Source organism: Jaculus jaculus, chromosome 5 (genome assembly GCF_020740685.1).
Source record: "Jaculus jaculus isolate mJacJac1 chromosome 5, mJacJac1.mat.Y.cur, whole genome shotgun sequence".
Taxonomy (NCBI): Eukaryota; Metazoa; Chordata; class Mammalia; order Rodentia; family Dipodidae; genus Jaculus; species Jaculus jaculus.
The window spans coordinates 113,532,734-113,553,488 of record NC_059106.1 but is presented as its reverse complement, the minus strand read 5'-3'; the positions used below and the strand labels follow the sequence as shown (position 1 = coordinate 113,553,488).

Here is a 20,755-nt window from a genome sequence, read left to right as displayed (position 1 = left end):
GTATTGACTTTTTACTCTTTATTGCAATTGGTTAACTATTTTACATACATGCAAATGAATGTAAATGTACATTCTCTCTGTACATACACTTGTTTGATGTTGGGAATTAAACTCAGAGCCTCATACACACTAAGCACACCATTGAGCTACATGCAGCTGAATCTAGCATTATTATATTTTACACATTTCTTGGATAACTTAATTCTGAGAGGTAAAAAAATCAAGAATTCCAAAATATGGTATGCTATTTCATTGTAACTATTTTTCACAAACAAACACACTAACATGTTTATTTCATAATCTATTTTGGCAGTTATGTGGAAGGTAAATTTGCCTTGCAGATCTCTAAGATACCATAAAACACCAACAATATCATTTCACATTGTTTCACTTAGAACTCCACTCACATACCAGTATCTTCATGAACCCAATTATATCAGGGATTCAAAAAAATCAGGATAGTTCATTTAGGGTTGGTTACTGAACACCTAGTTAGGCAAGCAGCCAAAATGAAGATATGAACCTTACATCAATACATATAAATTAATTAAATTTATATATATTAAAGTGAGAAAATTAAATTTGATTTTAAGTTCAAACTCAGCAAATAAAATTCACTGAATGAAATAATAAAACTCACAAAATTTGTCTCAAGTATTCCATCAAGTTATCTATGTAATGGATGAAAAGGTCAGGTCATAAAAATGCTTATATGAAATAAAACAAATATCAGGACTGCTGGAAACCTAAAAGGCATGATGACTGTTTTGGGCTAAGCAATGGAGTAATTGTATCAATAGGGTAGGTTGTTTATCTACACCTCAACAGTGTGTAGCCTCCACCAACATGTGAATACAACTATACTCTTAACAGTGTCCTCCAAAATTGTGTAATATGAATTGTGCAGAGGATTCTGTGCAGAGCTTCAAAGTAGCTTCACAAGAGCCATAAAGCATACAGCTCCTACTGTATGGTGAATCGAACTGTGTTGTTCCCTAGAAACAGAGACAGGCCCTCTGTCATTTGGTCCTGACTTTTCTTATGGCCACCGTCACCATAATGTAATCGGGAAGTTCTTCATCAACATAAGCTCCTAATTCTTGCAATTTTTAATTGATTTTTGATCTAATTTGTTTGCCCATACAAGTCTTCTAGGACACTTGGAGACACAGCCACTGAACATCTACACTACTGGCAGTCACAGTGTGGAAGTGCCACCAGGGGCATGGCCCTTCCATTAAGGGAGGCAGGTTCTGTGGTAAGGTCTGTCTCGGCTTTATTTCGCCTATTCTTAGGCACCCTCCTCCAAGGTAGGCAGACATCTGTCTCCTGCATCCCCATTTTTCAGACAGAGTCTCATTATGTAGCTCAGTCTGGCCTTAAACTTACGATCCCTTGCCTGTACCTCTTGAGTGCTGGGATTGCAGACAGTGGCTAATTAACTCTATCAAGGTCACAAAGGCAGCCTACAAGGAAGGTGATTTGTAGGTTTGGAAGCCAGGTCAACATCATAACTACCTCCTCCACCTCGCAGCAGTACTGCAATGTTTTCCTGACCTTTCTGAAGTTATATTCCCAGGGTTAGGCTTTGCATTTCCGTTTTGGCTAGTCAGATGTTGCTACACATAATGACCAGAAGATGGCAATATTCACCAATCTTCTGCCGTTTGTCCCAAACCCTGGGGCTGGTGGAAGGCCTCTGGGAAAGAAGCTGCCCTTTGCTCTCCTTTCCTCCCTTCCTCTCCCAGCCTGGGGCACGGTGCAGACCTCACCCAGAAGACTGGGGCCAGAGTTGCCAGGACCCTCCTGGACATGGCAGAGCTCTTGTTGGGTGAAACTTGAGCAGCCTTGCTATGGGTTGAGCTTGGACAGTTTCTGGAGCTTAAGGGAGCCTAGTCCAGGGCATATACTGCGGTCTGTGCTAGAGCATGAGCGATTTTCTCACTTTTGCTGCACCAGGTTTTTCTGGGAGAGACACTTGCAGCTTTTCTAGGGGATGAGTGAAGGCAGAGACTGGGAGGTGTCTATGTGGGCTGTGGTCACTATTGTTCTTTCCTTTGTCATTCAGGGAGTCCTAACCCAGGACCCTGCTCCCTCCCTTCTCACCACCTTTTCAGCTCTGGATGGGAGGTCATGGTGAGTCCTAATCCAGGATATGATCATGGCTGTACTTGCACCCTCCCTCTGCCTTTTACTGGGCATTTCAATTGGCAGTCTCACCATAGGGTTCATGGGGAAGAGCCAGGAAGGGTGAAGGACTTGCAGACAGAGGTTATAAAGCAGTGTCTGAATTCACGTCTCTACAGTTTTCAGAACATGCATTTTACTTTACAAGTTAGGGCACGGCCTCCAGGACAGAGGCTGAGCCACTTCTTGCTTGTCTCACAGGTGCACCGGGTTTAGCGGAGCTGAGGCCTCTGGGCTGTGGTGGAGAGCAGAGGTGCAGGCTTAGCTAGCACTTGGACCCCAGCTGCTGTGATGCCAAATGACAGGCTGTGGGTCACTTCCCTTTGTTGAGGTCTTGAGTCCTTCTGGGCAATACAGGAGGTCATTGCTAAGGGGCTCCTAGTTCTAAGAGCCTGGGTGAGGCAGGAACATAGCAGCTGCAGGGAAGGCTAGGTCACTGCACTGTGGCTCTAGCTGGCAGGATCCAAGACCAACTTCCCGACTACCATAATCCCAGATGATATGTAAACTCCCACAGCTACAGTTGAAGTGTTTTTGAAAGTCATGGTTCTCACAGACAGTACATTCAGCTCTAGGAAGGTGGCTTGGGATGGAGCAAACCTGGCTCTGCAGGTATGCAAACACAGTCTGGGTAGTTATTCATGCACAGCATGGAAAGCAGATCTAAATAATCCAAAAGGTTCTGTCAGATCCCAGGGTTATATGACCAAAACACAGACTTTGTATTCAGAAAAAGCCAATAGCTTCTGGGGGATGGGGAGGCTGTGCAGGAAGTGCTCCCTAAGGGAAAGACCTGAGAGTGAAAATGTGGACCCACCCCTCCTGACTGTACTGGGGGCTAGTTATCACAGTGGTGAGGAGCAAAGTGAGGACTTTCTGTCCTTGCTTGATTCCACCTGCTCTAACTTGGCTCATCCTCTCACTTGCCTGGGGTCTGTGGCAGCAGATTTCCAGTGACTTGGGCAAAACCGAGGACAGAGAAGTTTCCATCAGCTAAACACAACGTCAAGGTCTCCCAGCTGGGAGCTCTGGCTCTGTCCTGCTCAATCCGTGACCAAAGGCTTCTAGCACCCATCAAGATGAAGCTCGAAGCAGGCCTGGGTCGTGCTTGGAATTATGAGCCCAACCTGACCACCTGTTTATCAGGAGGACTGTAGCTTCACACTGCCTTGGACAAAAAGCTGGGGATTACCTGACCTCCCTTTTCTCTCTGCATCTTCACTACAACCAGATGGTCCTTCATAGAACTTTAAGCTCTGGGCAGGACATCCAGAGACCTGGAGAAAGGGCAGGCCTTCCTATTGGTTCTATGGATGGTTTCCCAGGTATGGTGAGCTGACACCAGTGGCAGGAAAATGTCCCTTGGGAACTTGCCATTTCTTCATCTGGACCTAAGAGTTTCTTCGTCAAGACGCTTCTAGAGAAGCGGAAAGGGAAGGCAGAGCACTCTATCACCATGGATGCACACCAAAAGGCCCTCACAGTCTCTCATCCCCTTGGGTCATGGAAGCCAAGGGTTGGGCAGAGACAGTTGTACATCCTAGAGTCTTATACTTGCCAGGTGACTCTCTGGGCGTTCACCTTCTTTGTGACTCAACTTTCTATAAAATTAGTATGAGCAGCTGTGAGAAGGGAATGACACAAGGTATATCAAGCAATTTGCACATGACAAATGGCTAGTAATTGTTACTTAAGCAGGTGGGAGGACAGGGAACTAGTGTGGTTCAACACTCCATGCCTCCTTCTTCTCTGGGCTCTGCTCCAGTGTTTTAGGTGTGGATGAGGCCCCCACCCCTCAGACCTGGTTTCCCATCATGGTGTACTTAGAACTTCCTGATGGGATGCTGGGCACCTGTGTGCTTACTGCTTACATATTTCTTCTGCTTACCCTAGAATTCTATGAGTATATCCTGTGCATTGCTGAATCCACAACATGTGGAAGAATGTCTAGCAATAAGAATTTACTTGAAAGAAGGAATAAATGAGGAGATAGATGAATGGATGCATTCATCTGGGTCCAGACTATGAAGTTTAGGTGGAGAGGTTGAGTCCTGGTTCTTTTCCAGGGCTTACAATCTGCTTCTTGACCATACACTGAGCAAGCAGCACTTTTAGTAGTCAGAACAGATGGAACAGGGGGACTCGGTGTCTGAGCATCCTCTGGGTCAGTCTGTTATCCTAACCACATACAAAGGCACAGACAAAGAAATTCAGTCTCAAAGAAGCTATGGAGCTTGCTTGCACAGAAAGCTGGAAAGGTCACCAACTAATCCCCACTTCCTGATCCGTTAGGTAGCCTCAGGTCAGGGGTATCATATAGTCAAAAACATCTGTCATCTACTGTGCCCAGATCATCCCTTTTATACAGGGGAAATTGAAACCAAGACAAGTGGAGGGACTTACTGTCAGTGATCTAAACTAGATCTGGAACCAACACATTGACTCCTAGCTCAGGGCTCCCATGTGTTTTCCTAGTATAGTAGAATTGACTTGTGAAACACCCAAAAATGAGAAAGGAGACCACCAAGACGGAGGGACCCGGCCAATGTATGCAGGAGTGGACAGGTGGGGAGAGAGCTCTGCCAACCAGCCTCTTGGCTGTTCTACTATGTCCACTTTGTATTAGGAGCGAGAGAGGAAACCCCTGATGAGCTTTTCCATCCTCTCTCCAACCCAGGTCCCAAAGGCAGGGTGCGATCCCAGCTGCTTGTCATCTGAGTCTGGGAAGTGCCTCCACGTGGCCCCAAGGCAAAGCGTGAAGAATTCGCGAGAGAGGAAACCGCGTCGCAGGGGACCTCAGGAGCCTGGGTCACAGCTGGTTGGAAAGCTTCATAGGGAGTCAGTGTGAGTGGCATCACGAGCGTATTTGAATGGGACCGCCCAAAGTGGTCAATACTCACAGCCTAGGTCTAAACTTCAAGTTCAGACTTCACTGCTATTTTTAAAAGAAAAGGATCTTTTTCGGGACCATCCAGTACAGGCCCTCAGACTGTCTGACAGTTCATAGTTTATTTCCTAGACATTCCGTGCCCAGTGACTTTCCTTTGCTCAGTTCCCTCTCCAGGTCGGGTCCTAGTCAGATGCGGACCTAGGTGTCCACTCGAGTGCGCTCGAAGGCTTGGCCACCTGAGGAAGCACCTTCCACCCACGACGGGACGCGTGCTATGAAGCACTAGAGTGCTCCGCCCTCTAACCCTCTGGGCTGCCCATCCTCCGGGCTCCTGGACCCTTGCGAACATACCAGTGGCCGGTTGCCTTTTGCTGGCCTGCCCTTGAAGAAATGTGGCAGCCCCCCCCCCCCCAGAAGGCGGACAGAAGGTTACCACTTTGGTCTGGTCGCAGTTCGAACACTGAACGTCACCCTGCCTGGTAGTCCGTTCATCAACCCGAGGCTGCCTCCTTAATTCATGAATCTAAGAGCTTGGCTCGGGCTTTGGTGCAACATCTCCTTTACTTTCCGACGGTCGGTCTTCGTCCGCATCTGTCCGTCTCTTTCTATTGGTCCCTTCCAGCCGCTCTTTCTTTCTTCCTCCCTTACAGACAGTTCCCTTCCCTGATCTGGCGGCTTGTTGCGATTTTTAGAGACACCCTAACCGAGGATGGTCAGCGCGCTCTTGGGACGGCCTTGCGCTTCTCCGTGGTCTCTGTGCGCGTGGATCACCCGGCCACGACCTGAGCGAGCGAGTTGGGTAGGACTAGGTTCCGTCCAGTTCTCAGCCCCAGGTCTGGTGGCCCCGGCACTCACGGAATCGGAACCTCTCTTCGCAGGGGAGCGGGGAGAAAGCTGGGCGGGAGGGGGGGGGGCGCGAGTGAAGCCGAGCGCCTTGGTTTTGGGCGCAGGGGCGGGGTGGAATGGGTCGGGCTGCGGTGGCGCGGGGGCGGAGCACGACGTAGTGACGGGAGCCTTGGGCGGGCGGCACCGGGCGAGGACGGATACGAACCCGTTAGGTGGGAAGCTGGGGGAGGAGGCTCCGTCTCTGGCCCGGGTGGGGGGCTCGGCGCTGCGGGTCACTGTTCAGCAGGGGGCGCTGCTCCGGGCGCTGCGCGGGGGTGGGGTGGGAGAGGAGGGGGGCCGCGGCTGACTGCGCACACTTCCCCATTATTAAACACTATGTTCCAAAGGCGCCGGGGGACTTCCCGGAGCCACGGAGCCCGTGTCGCCCGCCCGGCCAGCCCACGGAACCCATGGACCTGAGCGCCGCTGCCGCGCTGTGTCTCTGGCTGCTGAGCGCCTGCCGCCCCCGCGACGGCTTGGAGGCCGCGGCCGTACTTCGAGCGGCCGGGGCAGGACCGGCCTGGAACCCGGGGGGCGGCGGCGGCGGGCGCACCGCAGCCCCGGCTCCGGGTCCCTCAGCCTTCCAGGCTGCCGCAGCTCCCGGGGCCCGCGGTGCGCGCCGCGCAGCCGGTCCCGGCTTCAGGAACGGCTCCGTGGTGCCTCACCATTTCATGATGTCGCTTTACCGGAGCCTCGCCGGGAGGGCTCCGGAAGGGGCAGCCTCTGCCCCAGGCCACAGCCGCGCGGACACCATCACTGGCTTCGCAGACCAGGCGGCTCAAGGTACTTTAGGTCTCTTCGGAACCCGCCGTCGCGTTTGCTCTTGGGCTGTGATCTGCCTAGGTGCCAGGCTCCTGCTCCATTCCATTACCCGCGGCTGCCCCGCAGGTCCAGGCCTCAGGTGTTGGAAAGTTAGCTTCCCAGTTTAACGCACCTGAACCAGCTGCGCCTGCACTGTGGCGCTGGCGGCCCCGGAAGGCTGAGCGGGCGGGTCACTTTGCGGAGTTGCCGACTACCAGGTCCTTTCAAGGAGGCAGGCAGTGTTCAAGATCTGCTTCCTGGGAAGGGTCTCAGGCCTGGAGCCCTAGGAGAAGAAAGAAGGGGACTTTGGAGTTCCCGCCAAGAGGGACTGGCTGTGATGGTGATGGCGGCCGCTGCAGTCCCTTGGGGAATACACAAACTGGAGGCAGAGGCAGGCAGTAGACTAAATGGCTTCTCCTGGTATCAGCAGAGCCTTTCTCTGGCTTGTGTGTGGGAAGTGAGTGGGCATGGGTGCCTGTGTTCTGTGGCACCCAGGAGGGTAGGGAGGACCAGAGACCTATGGCTCTGGTTGTGTGGGGAGGAGAAGATTTCCTGGACTCTGTGCAGGAATGCCTGTGAGTCCAGTATTGCACCTTACTCTGGCCTTACAAAGGTAGGACATGGGCGAGGCCATGGTGTGGTAGCTGGGTGTCATCTGGATTGTATTAGTCTCACTGAAGTCATTAAAGCAGACAGATAGGAAAAAATTAACCAATTTCAGGAGGAAATGCAAGTAATTTTGACCTTTAATTTCGTCCAGCCAAAGAGCTAGTGCGGAAAGCAAAGGGAGAGAGAAGCAGAGAGGTCTAGAAGTAAGGCTGCAGGTCTGAGGCGGAGGAGCTGTGTTGACAGTCTGCACATCTTCAATGGAAACTTGGGAAAACAGGCAGAGGCCAATTTGCAGTGCAGGGACCAGATCATTCAACCCCCATAAGACATCTATGCACAAATGGCTTTGTTTTGAGTACATGAAAATCCTGGGCCCACATGGTCCTATGCAGCCTTTAGGACTATCAGTCATTCTCCGAAGGCCTGATGTGACCTATTGACTGGCTGTTGGGATGCTCCCAGGAAAAGTCAAGGTGCTTCTGAGGCTGCTTCCAGAGTAGACACCTTTCTTAGGACTGGCTGGGTCTACCAGGGTCATAGAATCATCTCAGTCCTTCCTGGAGAGCTTTGCTTACCTGGCAAGACCCAAAGGACACCTCTCCTTCCTCCTTCCCTAGAAAGTGGCTGGGTCAGGAAAGCGGGAAGAGATAGAGGGCTGTATGTGAAGCCCAGAGAAATCGCCCAGCAGGCCCTTTGGGGCCAATCAGGGGCTGGCAATACTAGTTCAGCACCTTTGTCTCACTGACTATCCTGAGCCTCAATTTGGAGCCAAGCTACATGAGGTCTTTAGAGGACACGGACATCATCGTGGGATGTTGTTGGGATGCATACTGGCCTGGCGTCCATGGTTGGTGAGCAAATCCCAAAAGTGGGGGGAGTTTGCATGGTCTTTCTGATGGGGCAAAACGAAACCATATGACCCCCTTCAAAGGGAACTCCTTATCTGCTGCTTGGTGGAATTTAAACTTTTTTTTTTCTGAGTCCCCAAAGGGGGAAAAAGGCTCTGGACCAGAAATAAAACTCCAATCCCGAAATCAATCACAGTAGAGCGCAAGAATAGGCCTGAAAGGGCTTGGTCTACCTTGGGAGGGAGACCTCAGGCGGGCTGCAGCGAAGGCTCTGCGCTGGCCCCATCTTTCCTCTTGTGCCCCATTGCCTCTTTTCCCTTTTTCCGTGGCCACTGGAGCGCCAGGAGGCGGCAAGAGTGGGATTTTCAAGGGCGACCAACAATGCTCCCTGCCGAGACTTGGGTGAGCCTGTAGCTAATACCAACCTCAGTTCCATTCTGCCAAACAAGCTGAATGGACAGAGGTTTCTGTCTCTCTGATGCCAGTGCTTTGTTTTTGGACGACTCACTGGGCTCAGCTTGCATGGGAGACCGTGGTCGGAGAGAGGATGTCCAGGCTGGGCTGGGAAAAGAGAGGGGACAGCGGAAGAAAGCGTATTTAGGGACAAGAAGTTTTTATTTTCTCACAGCGGGATTCCCAGCTGTCCAGAGGGTTTCTATCAGGCGGTAAGGAGCAATTCCCATAGAGCACCCAACCTCAAGAAGGGGCGCGTGGTGTCTAATGTGTCTACTTGGCCTTCAGTTCGCCCCTGCCGGGAAGTCTGGCGTCGGACTGCTGAATCGGACAGTAGAACTTCAGTGGCTTTAAGACTTGATCCCAGGCGCAGTGGTGCGCTTCCGGCCCAGCGATTAGGCTGGCCTCGGTGGTCGTCGCAGTGTTTCAGTGAACCAAAGTTCCAGGCTTTGGAGACAAGGAAGGATTCCTTTGCTTTGGGCCAGGCTGGCCGCATTTCGGTTGGGGCTCAGATGCCGAGTTTTATGCCCGCTGCCATGGGAATTACTCCAGTAGTGCAGAGAGGATAGAGAGCAGAACGCAGCCAAGGGGACCCCCGCCCGTGGCAGCGTCTGCAGGCTTTACTCTTCACTTGAATCTTTGTCTCTGCTCGTCCGGCAGACGAATCGGCATCCGAGACCGGCCAGAAGTTCCTGTTCGACGTCTCCAGCCTTCCCCACGCTGATGAAGTAGTGGGCGCTGAGCTGCGCATACCGCGTCGAGAGTCTCGGGAGCCAGCCACGGGCAGTGTGACCCCCTCGCCGCTGCTGCTGCTGTCCACCTGTCCTGGCGCCACCCAACCCCCTCACCTGCTGCACTCGCGGCCCGCCGGCTCCCTGGACGGTGCACGCTGGGAAGTGTTCGACGTGGCGGACGCGGTGCGCAGCCATCGCCGCGAACCGCAAGGCTCCCGCCCGCTCTGCTTGGTGCTGCACGCGGTGGCGGGTTCGAGCCCGCTGGCCCCGCGGCGGCTGGGCGTAGGTTGGCGGGGAGGAGGCGGCACGGCGGCCGAGGAGGGCGCGCTGCTCGTGGTCTCCTCCCGCACGCACAGGAAGGAGAGCCTGTTTCGGGAGATCCGCGCCCAGGCCCGCGCGCTCCGGGCCGCCCTGGCGGCAGAGGCTCCGTCCGCGCCGGGACCCCGCGTAGGGTCTCCGAAGGCGGCTGTGGGCGGACGCAGGTGGCGGCGGACCGCTCTGGCCGGGACACGGGTGGCACCGGGTAGCGGCGGCGGCGGCGGCGCGGGTGGGGGCGCGGGTCGCGGCGCTGGACGCCGGGGCCGGAGCCGCTGTAGCCGCAAACCGCTGCACGTGGACTTCAAGGAGCTGGGCTGGGACGACTGGATCATCGCGCCGCTGGACTACGAGGCGTATCACTGCGAGGGCGTTTGCGACTTTCCCTTGCGCTCGCACCTGGAGCCCACCAACCACGCCATCATCCAGACGCTGCTCAACTCCATGGCGCCCGACGCGGCCCCGGCCTCCTGCTGCGTGCCCGCTCGCCTCAGCCCCATCAGCATCCTCTACATCGACGCAGCCAACAACGTGGTCTACAAGCAATACGAGGACATGGTGGTGGAAGCCTGCGGCTGCAGGTAGCGTGAAGCCCAGAGAGGGGCAGCCGTGCCACCGAAGACCCTCGCTGAAGAGCGGGTTCGGGCCAGGCTTGGCATCCAGCCGTGTGAAGGGCGAACCCTGGCTCCGCGCTCGCAGAGGAGCACGCGTTCACACTCACACACTCCTTCACTCACGCACACTTTACCGTGAACAGCAGCGGCCAGAACCTTGGGCAGAGATAGTCTGCCGCTGCTGAGTGCCACAGCCATGCGTTTTGTTGTAAACAGATCACCGTAGCCTGCTGCCTTCTTTTGGGAGAGGAGAATGTTCAGAATGTGTTCAGGTAGAATCAGATTAGGACTGGGGGCTCTTCTCTTGTTTCTGTCCAGGAGGGACGTCAATAGCAGGTCTGAGTGAGAGAGTTCCTGGCGTTGCACCCGGGGTCCCACTGCAAGGCTGCAATGCCCAGGTTCTGGACGTGTGCATCGCAAATCTTCTCACATTAGGAACCATTGCAAAAAGCATCTTTTCTTGCGTCTTAAAAACAAAACAACAAAAAACAAAACTCTAACGTGGTGCTGCCCTAGTTTTGAAAAGCAAGTTTTGTTTGAAAGAATGTGTTGTGAAGTTTTCCGTATCTCTGCAAAGGTCAGTTCAGCACTGTGACCCTTCCCCCTCCCCCTTAATCAATTTTGATTGGAAATAAGCTGTCGAATGGGAAGAATTAGTTTTCTCTTTGGATGGAACGGAAATGGAGGGGGCAGGTTTGAAACTGCTCAGTCCGAGCTGCCGTGACGTTGGGGGATGGGGTGGGACCTGCCAGGTGCAGAAGCGCCCAGGCTGGTGGGAGGGAGTCAGTGCAATGACTGCGCACGGGCCGGCGGCAGCTGCTGCTTCTCCTAGGCATGCCAGGAGCGTTTCCCGAGAAGTTGTCAGGGCTTGAGTGTCCTGGGGCCAGCTTCAGCGAGGACACAGGCTTCTCTTCCAGGTTGGCGCAGCCCCGCCCAGAGGCATCCTCCCAGAGCTTGCGCTTAGCTATCATCTCTGGGCGGCTTTTACAAGCTTGGGCTGTGTTGCTGTAGTTTTTGGCAGTGTGATGGTAACGGGGAAGTGAAGCCACACAAAAATGCCTTTGTCAGACCTCAACTCACAACTCAGACCTGCAGCACCGCAGGGCGTCACTCCTCGCTCCCAGCTAGGCAAACTGTGGCCGCTTCTAAAGGACAGGGCTTTGGTATGGGCAGCTTAGGGTGTAAGCCCGTCTCCCACTTCCCCAGTTTCGCCCTGAAGAATGTTATTTGTGTTTTTTGGTTCATTCTTGCCTGACAGTCCTTTGGAGGTGGTGCGGTAGGCTTTGGTCAGTGGTTGGGAAAGAGAAGCTGGGCTCCACCCCTCAAGGACTCTTAGGGTTTCTTTGACAAACCCTGAAGCCAAAATGTACTGGGATTTCTCCTTTAGGCACAGATGGAGAGGTATTAATTTTACCTGTGTCTTGAATGCTATGGTCCAGGACAACTTACAAGCATTTTAATTCTTAGTGGTTACACTTTACATTCAAACAGGAAAGACAGATTTAGACCTAGCTAATTTATTTAAGGCCTCCATCTGAGTCCCTTTCATTCTGTAAGAGTCCCACCAAAGGAGGAAAATCCACGTATAATTTATTTTTAAAATTAAGATTTATTTTTTATAACGTGAAGTTAGATGTTAAGGTTGCGTGTGCAGCTATAAATAACCAAAAAAAAAAATGCAACAATTTCTTCAAGTTAAAAAAAAATCCACAAGTGGTTACTTTGGTTCAATTCCTTTTTTTTTTTTTTTTTTTTTTTTTGGTGCCTGGCAGACATGGTACCCAGATTTCTGAATTCAGCCAAAGAAGCCTCCCTCTTTTGTTCTAAATAGTGATTTGATTTTATTTTAGTTTTTAATTTTTTTAATTTAAAAAATTTTATTTTATTTTTTTATGTTTAGAATTCTTTTTTTAAAATTTTTATTAACATTTTCCATGATTATAAAAGAAATCCCATGGTAATACTCTCCCTCCTCCCCCACTTTCCCCTTTGAAATTCCATTCTCCATCATATTACCTCCCCATCTCAATCATTGTACTTACATATATACAATACCAACCTATTAAAGTACCCTCCTCCCTTCCTTTCTCTTCCCTTTATATCTCCTTTTTAACTTACTGGCCTCTGCTACTAAGTATTTTCCTTCTCATGCAGAAGCCCAATCATCTGTAGCTAGGATCCACATATGAGGGAGAACATGTGGCACTTGGCTTTCTGGGCCTGGGTTACCTCACTTAGCATAATCCTTTCCAGATCCATCCATTTTTCTGCAAATTTCATAACTTCATTTTTCTTTACCACTGAGTAGAACTCCATTGTATAAATGTGCCACATCTTCTAAATGGTGATTTTAATAGTGACTTCTCTGATACTTTTCATAATGAAGAATTAAAAATGGCACTAAAGTTAAAAGTTGTCATGTTAGAAATTTAGATAGGCCGGGCGTGGTGGCGCATGCCTTTAATCCCAGCACTTGGGAAGCAGAGGTGGGAGGATCATCAAGAGTTCGAGGTCACCCTGAGATTACATAGTTAATTCCAGGTCAGAGTGAGACCCTACCACAAAAAAAAAAAAAAAAGAAAGAAAGAAATTTAGATAGGAAGTTAATTAAAATCATAGATAAATATTATTTTGAAGAAAATTTAGGGCAATCACTACTTTGCTTAAAACAAACATTTTGATGCTTTTCTTAGTAAGTAGGAAAAACAATGTTTGGGCAAGAAATGTCTTGATTTAGCTGTTTTGTATAGTAGGAAAATGTGCATTCTCCTTATTTTCTGCTGATAACCTTCTTCTAACAAGGTGTGCTGTGGTGATGTGGATGTGTGGTGTTGTAAGGATGATATGATAATGTGGGTGTGTTGTGTGTTCTGTGGGTGATATGGGTGTGTTGTGGGTGATGTGGGTATGTTGTGGGTGATTACCTTCTTCTAACAAGGTATGCTGTGGGTGATACTGCCAGTAGGTATTTCCCTGTACTCAGGCCATACCTCAGAAGGCCACTGTCCTTAGACAGTAAACAAAGATCTTCTAGAGGCTTCAGAGGAGTTTGATCCTTGGCACCCACATTAAAACCTGGTATGGTGTCTTACAATTGTATTAGCATCACTGGAGAGGCAGAGACAGGAGAATCCCTGGGGTTGATGGCTAACTTGTCTAGAAGAATTGGTGAGCTGAAACAATTAAATGAAAAACTGAGAAATACTCCCTATGCTAACTTCTGGCTTCCTCATACAGGCACCCATGTACATGTGCACTTTCACAGATAGGTGTTCCAACATACATACAAACATTAATACACACATGGCAATAAAAACCAAAAACGATCATTGCCTTGTTTTCCCTTGTACCTCCATAAAATCACTACCACTGACAGTGCCTTCTCCTAGCTCTCCTCAGCCTGCTGGCTCCTGAGTCCATTTTGCTGGAAAATGCCTTTGTTTTGTAAAATAGCTGTAAAAGGGCTACCCACATATGGGACAGACAAGTTTCTCTTGCTAGGATGTGGTTAAACTAGCTTTGTTAAAATGTGGAGAAAGACCTCTGTCTGTACTATTGGGAACACTCTGTTGTTTGTCTTTCATCCAGCAGATAGAGGATGGTCTGGGATGGTCAATGCAAGCTCAGCTGCTCTGCTGGGAACCCCATCTGAAGCTCCAGTTACCACCAAGTGGGAGCTGGCTGCTGCCGAGTGAGCAGGAACTAAGTCTATCAGAAATGAGTGAAGATGTCTCTCCTCCCCCAAATCTGAGGTTACCAAAGTGTCCCTGTTGAAGTAAGCAGAAATTTCCCCTTTGCCGAGAATGGGATGATGCTACTACTTGGGATCATCTGAACCAGTTTCCAGTGAGTGAGGAGTGCTGCCATCCCTGGCTAAGCAATCTGAGCCCCGGAGGGGGGGAGGGGGCTGCCAAACACCAGGGCAGTCTGATCACTGGTTTTAAGCCAGCATTTATGTATTAAGGGAAACCCCTATACTGGCAGGCAGGATTCCCAAATGTGGGATGCTGAGTTTCTAAGCAGCTGGGCTGGATCTTGTGGAGAAGGTGGAAGTGGTTTATTGTCTTAGTGTGGGGAAACTCAGATATGTTAAATTTTCTAGCACCTGCATACTCACGTGGCACGGATTGTATGATAGTGCAGCCAAAGACTCTGGAAACCCCATGCCAACCTTCCCTGACAGTGTTCAAGTTGTCAGCGGGGACAGAAGCCAGCTCTGAGTCCTGAAAAGTTTGAGCACCGTGTGGATGGAATGGAGGAGGGATCAAAATCCTTGCAGTTGTCATCCTGTCAACAGTCCCCCTCCGCACACAGCAGAAAGCATCTGGGATTGCAGACTGAACAGGCAGCTGAGTCGCAGTCTTTCTAAGAGATAGGCTTGTGCACAGAGGTCAGCTCCCCCTTGTTAGTCTATTTCCAGAAAAAGCAGCAAAAGGCAGAAAAGACATGGCTGCTGTCTTGTATTTTGCTCTCTGCTTCTTCAGATAGCATGCCCTTTCTGGGAACAGACTTCCCCAGCCAGGGAACAGAACTCCTTCCAGCGTGCCTAGCTCCCGGGGCCTCAGCAAGAGGGTTGGTAGGATGGGAGTGGCAAAAGCAGCCGTCTCCAGGTGAAAAGGGCCTGCAGTTGCTCTTCCAAAGTGCGTGGGTTGGGAGGGGAAGAGAGGATGTGGAGGAGTGAACCTAGTCCTTATAAAACTTTAGGAATGGGTGGGATATCAGTGAATTTCCATGGGGGCTGTATGTCTGAGTGGTGCTATAGGCAGGGCCAGCTGTAGGCTTCTGTACACTCAAGAACTGGCTCCCCCAGAGGATGGCTTGTGCCCACCTGGAGCGAAGCCAGCCAGGCACCAGAGCTCCACAGGGCATCTCCTGAGAGAAGCCCGAGGCAGGTCAGTCACAGCAGTTATCTCTCTGCTTGAGCTTCAGCTTTGGTTTCTTTCTTTCTTTCTTTTTTTTCTTTTTTTTTTTTTTTTTTGGTTTTTTGAGGTAGGGTCTCACTCTGGTCCAGGCTGACCTGGAATTAACTCTGTCATCTCAGGGTGGCCTTGAACTCATGGCAATCCTCCTACCTCTGCCTCCCGAGTGCTGGGATTAAAGGCGTGTGCCACCACGCCCAGCTCAGTTTTGGTTTCTTAAAACGAGGGCCAGTCCAGTCTAAGGTCCTAGGATCCCACTGCCCAGAAAGCCATTCAGACATTCTAGGGCAGAACAAATGAGACTGTGCCTGCAAAAGGGCACTTCTGATTCCAGTCACAGCCACCACCCCTAAGTCTGGAAGTCCTCACAATGAGTGTGTAGGGTATGGGTACACCTTATCCCACTAACCTTTGTTAATGATTCATGGATGTTACTTCTATTTCCATCTGGGATGAGGCAGGTGCAGAGGCCAGGACCAGAGGGGTGGGGCTTGGCTTTCACCAAACCAAGAGCCTTTCTGTGCCCCCTGGGTATGGGGTGTTGCTGTCCTGGCTTGAGCTGCACCTGTGCTCACACAGAGTGGACAGTCAATGTAGGCTGAGGTTTCTGAGTGACTACTACTAGGAAAAAGCTCCCACCTTCTGTGGGTCTTCCCTGGGAACAGCAGAGGAAAGGGAAGGTTGCATCTTGGCAGCGGCCCAGATCAGGGCTTGCCACCATCTCAGAGACACTAAGCAAGTCCCTCTCTCAGGGTCAACCCCATCCCCAAGTGCCATATCTGGGCCTGAGGTCTGGCCCCAGCTCACCAGGGAACAGAAATTAGAACACTTTCTTCCTTTTGATGACCAGTAAAGTGGTGGTAGAGTTTAACATTCAGAACCACTAGAAAAGAAGAATCCAAAAGACATTTATTTTGAATTTTTCAGACATCTTGCTTGGATTTCTATTTTTGAGGCAAGTCCAACAGACTGGCCTTTTTTAATGGGAGGTGAGAGAGAGATGGCATGCCAGGGTCTACAGCCACTGCAATTGAACTCCAGGTGCATGTGCCACTGTGTGTGCATGTACGACTTTACATGCATGTGTCACCATGTGTGTTTGGCTTAAGTGGGACCTGGAGAGTCAAACATGGGTCCTTAAGCTTCACAGGCAAGTGCCTTAAGCCATCTCTTCAGTCCTTGCCTGGCTTTTTGTATGGGGATCTCCTAGACTCTTTAATCTGGAGCCTGGTTTTCTTCTTCCTTTGGGCTGTGTGCTAATTTGTGGTGAGAGTACAGAGCAACATGGCTGAATTACCTGAGCAAAGCTGTAAGGAGGGATCCTCTTTGTAGTACTGTCACATCGCAGCCCGAGGAGTCACCAGTGCAGTCATGGGCTGCAGTGAGACGTTGGAGATTGACCTCTTGAATTTGCAGGGATGACTAAGGCCCGTGAGCTCTAGGCATCATCCAGAGAGGTAGATGCTCTGTTCTTGATGTGCACACACTCACCTTATCCACAGCTAGCCCCTTCTCCACCTGTACTGGGCTTCTGGCTGGCTTACCAAGGACTTGGCCCTAGGCCTTCATCCAGGCAGGGTTGGAGTTAGTGCTTCATGGGAGTGTTGGCAGCCATTATGGCAGAGGAAGACAGGATGGAGTAGAGGGGTGTGAGGTCATTGAAAAGTCAAGGCTGCTTGCTGTTGCTAACAAAGTTCAAATATGGCCTCAGAACAGCATGTCTAGCAGGCAATGGTCCCTCCTCCTGCTTGTGCAGACCTTACAGGTCTTCTAGCATCTGGGTGGCTTAGGGCTGGTTTCTCTCACACACTTCTCTTTCAGTGGTAAGAATGCTGCAGTGCTGTGTGAGAAGCACATCTCTCATCAGGCAAAACTGCATTTGAAGGGGGCTTCCAGAGAGAAAAAAACAAGGTTACTTCTTTTCAAGGGAAGCTGAAATCAGTTGCCTAGGATAGTCAGGAAAAGCACCCATAGGCTGGCACCACCTGTAGGATGGTTTGAATATTTGGGATGAGGCCAGTTGCTTTGCTTCTGTGTTTTGGCTTCACTCTTTCGAGTTCTTGGAAAACAAGCGTATATGCAGAGTGGCTGGAGATGTGGCCAGGCAGTGGGGACATATGGCCTTTTTGTAGTCATGTCTGCATTGCTCCATGGGATCATCAGTGGCATATACCAGAGCCCTATTTCCATTCGAGAGGTGGGTAAGACACCTGCATCTAGGGCCCCCAGTTTCTTGGCTGCCAACATCTGGCCCTTGTTAGGCTATGCACATGGTAGACCAAAGCAAGAATTCTGGTAAGGCTCAGGGTAGGAGACTAATTCACCAGAGGGACTCAGATTCAGCTCCCTGGAAAACACTTCTGGGTCACCAGATTTGGGTGTGGGTGGCTCTAGGCCATGGGCTACCTGTTTGGAAAGATGAACATAACCTGTCTCTGCTTTGACAGAACCTGCAGCCTCCAATCTGTCCCTCCAGCCTGGCTCCTCTCAGACCACTCACACAGGTTGTAAGCAACTCTCACATGGGTTTCAGTGAAGCAAACCTATTTAACAGAAACAGCGTGTTGAGGACCTTTTCTTGCCACAGGTGCATGCATCCTTGATACCTCCCAAGGTGTATCAGCCACTTGGCATGAGGGGAGCAGGCAGGCTTGAGGAATGGGTCCCACAATCTGGCTTATTTCTTTGTAACTTACATTTTGCCAGAGAAAGTCAGCCATTATGCATTCTGTTTAGAAAAATGCTGATCCAGTTAGGTAAGAAAGTCCTGGATGAAACATGTTTCCTGGCTGGGAAACAGGCAAGTACTCCAAGACGGGAACAGAGACTCCCAAGAGGGGAATTTCTCTGGCACTATCCACCTTGGATAAAACACGGGTTAGATAGACATAAGCACCCATAGTGTAATTTTATTTTTGCATTTCACTTTGTACTGTAGAGAACATACAGTTTTTATGTTTTATTTGACAAAGAATCATAATCAGATCACTTTAGGTCTTTTAGCTGGATGGTTTTCACTCTCAATGAAAAACTAATGCATTTTTTACAAGGATTACTATGCTGTCTGCAATTTACCCTTTCAGCAGATGACAATAAGGGATTCTGAAAAAATTGAGATTTTTTTGTTCATTTTGTATATAAAGAATCAGGTCCTTTCATTGGGAAGGTTGTTGGGAACTTGTGCACCTGCTTATCAAGCGGTACTGCTTGTGCAGCCCTAGGTGGGCAGTGGAATGCAGCACATGGTGAATGGCCTGCAGCTTAAAGAGCAAATTTAATCTGATTCCCGTGCTGTGATTTTGAGGAAATGGCAAAACTCAAAGTGATGGTAATGCTACCAACATACCAGTCCCTCAGCAGTTAAAGACAAAATTAATTATTTTTAGGGATAAGTCCCTTTCATTATTCATTGACACCTACTGTTCCTCAGCTTGGCTTCGGAGTAAGAAGATGTGTGCGTGTGTGTGTGTGTGTATGGATGGAATAGGTTTTTAATTCATTTGATGTTAAATAAATGCTCCTTGTTGGCAATCTTCCATCTCTGGTTTGGCTGGAGCAGATCCTCCAGGGCTTGCAAGCTGCAGCTGACCATCTATTTTCCTGTTGACCAGCCTGGCCACTTGGGCAGTACTTGCTGATCCCATGCAATGCTACCAGGTCAGCTAGTAGAGAACTCTTCAAGGGCAAGTATAAATTCATGTGTATATGTATTCTCAAATTTAAATAGGTTGTACATATTGAAATGTAAATGACCTGTAAAGCAGCAAACTATTTTTCTTGACTATTACATAGCAGTATATATTTGTTAAACATGCTTGTTTACTCACCGTTAACCATTTTAATATTTTGTACAGATAGGTTAATTAAATATTTTATTCATAAACTGCCTATGAGTGGTGTGTAGGAAAGGGGGTTTCAATTTTTATGATTTATATCCTTTTTGTGTTAGTCTATTCCTGCCCTTGGGGAACAGGACCCAAGCTTCAAAACAGGCAGCTGCATACTACATATGGCTCTGCTGGTCTTTTATGCTGACCACTGCCTTTTGAAACACCATGGTCTCCGAATAGAGTTGGGGTTAAGGGGCTTCTGGCATGGAGCGGTTGCACCCTGGGTCCTTGTGCCCACTCTGAAACTGTGTAAGATACAGTGCACAGCCCTATACAGCATACGGTCACTGCACAGGCAGGTGAAAAATCAAGGCTTGGGCTCAGTGAAGAAGCATCTAAAATGCAGTGGGAAATTAATATTGTAACTGACAAAAAATGAGCATTCATTCCAAACCCAGCTGGAATTGGAAAGGCTTTGAATTTTTATACACTTCAGGCTGAGGACCTATCTCACTGCAGAAAGCATGAGCTTTCTTTGGATGTTGTATTCTGGCCTCTGAACCCACAAGGCATAAAGGCCAATTGGAGCAGCTTCCTGTGTAAGCACAATGACACATTTCAGAGAACCCAGTTAAGTCTTCCAGCAAACCAAACAGGCCATTTTTGCTCAATCCTCAAGACTAAAGACAAACAAGGACAAAGATCCTGTGCTCAGTGACACCTGACAGGCAGTGTTTCCTGGCTGTTCTGGTTCCCACACCTGACTTTTCCTACAGATGGAAAAGGCTTACTTTTGTCCCTTAGATGTTTCTGGGAGAGAACTAGTGACAGAGTGCAGTCATAAGCAGCTTACATGGACTGGCTCTCACAAAGGACGAGTTACCAGGATTGCCTTCTGGGATATGAAACCAATCAGTGTGACCCCTTTCCTGTCAATGATGCCTGCCAGCATGCATCCACCTCGAGTCTAGTATTTCTGCATAATTCTGATGAGTCTCTGCAGCCATGTCAGTTTCCCTCTGTGGTGAAAGACAGATCTAGAAACCTCTCTTTCTGCTCCTTCATTACATTACTTCCAAATGAAGTTTTCTTTTACTGGCAAAAAACTCATCTTTTTTCCCTTTAGCTCATTTGGCAGGTCCAATAAATATGTAAACTCTGTGATCCTGTCATGGCAAAGTATAAAGTCTTATGCTTTGTTTTTAACAATCATAGGTCAAATGTCCATTTTCTTGGTTTTTGGGCTTCATACAGTCTGTATAGAAACTATGGCATTTAATAAAGAAGGGCATTTACAGAAAGCACATAAAAGAAATAGCATTTAAAATTGTGTCCAGCTTCCCAAACACTGACATATAGTCTACATAGCTCTGTTAAGGGCTGACTTCTGTGCTTTGTGCCTCGCCCTGCTATGCTGGGGTCTGCCTCTGCTGCTATTTGCTTCTAGGCCTGCTAAGATAAAGATGCCCTCACTGCTACTCTGCTGAAGGTGACACCTGATGTCACAGAGGCACACAGCTCCCTTGCCCTTGAAATCTGTCTGGAAGGACTGGTGATCTATAGGAACTTGTCCCCTGGGATATGTCACCAGTGCTCAGCCATCAACTGTGGGTCTGTGGGTGTCTGCTGAGTCCTAATCACATGCAGGTGCATAGCCCTTCAACAATGGC

At 49.5% G+C, this 20,755-nt stretch overlaps 1 protein-coding gene across 2 annotated transcripts; it reads left to right on the top strand.

Annotated features, from left to right (window-relative positions):
- The first annotated feature begins 6,372 nt into the window (after positions 1-6,372).
- On the top strand, positions 6,373-11,995 carry Gdf7 (growth differentiation factor 7). Of its 2 annotated transcripts, none has more exons than XM_045150520.1 (2): positions 6,373-6,738; positions 9,351-11,995. In XM_045150520.1, the coding sequence occupies exons 1-2, from the start codon at positions 6,373-6,375 to the stop codon at positions 10,305-10,307; spliced, it is 1,323 nt and encodes a 440-aa protein (XP_045006455.1). In that variant the 3' UTR covers positions 10,308-11,995. The 2 variants fall into 2 exon arrangements, with proteins under 2 accessions (XP_045006455.1, XP_004663781.2); XM_004663724.2 differs by having other exon boundaries at positions 6,373-6,745; positions 9,334-11,995.
- Positions 11,996-20,755: the final 8,760 nt, after the last annotated feature.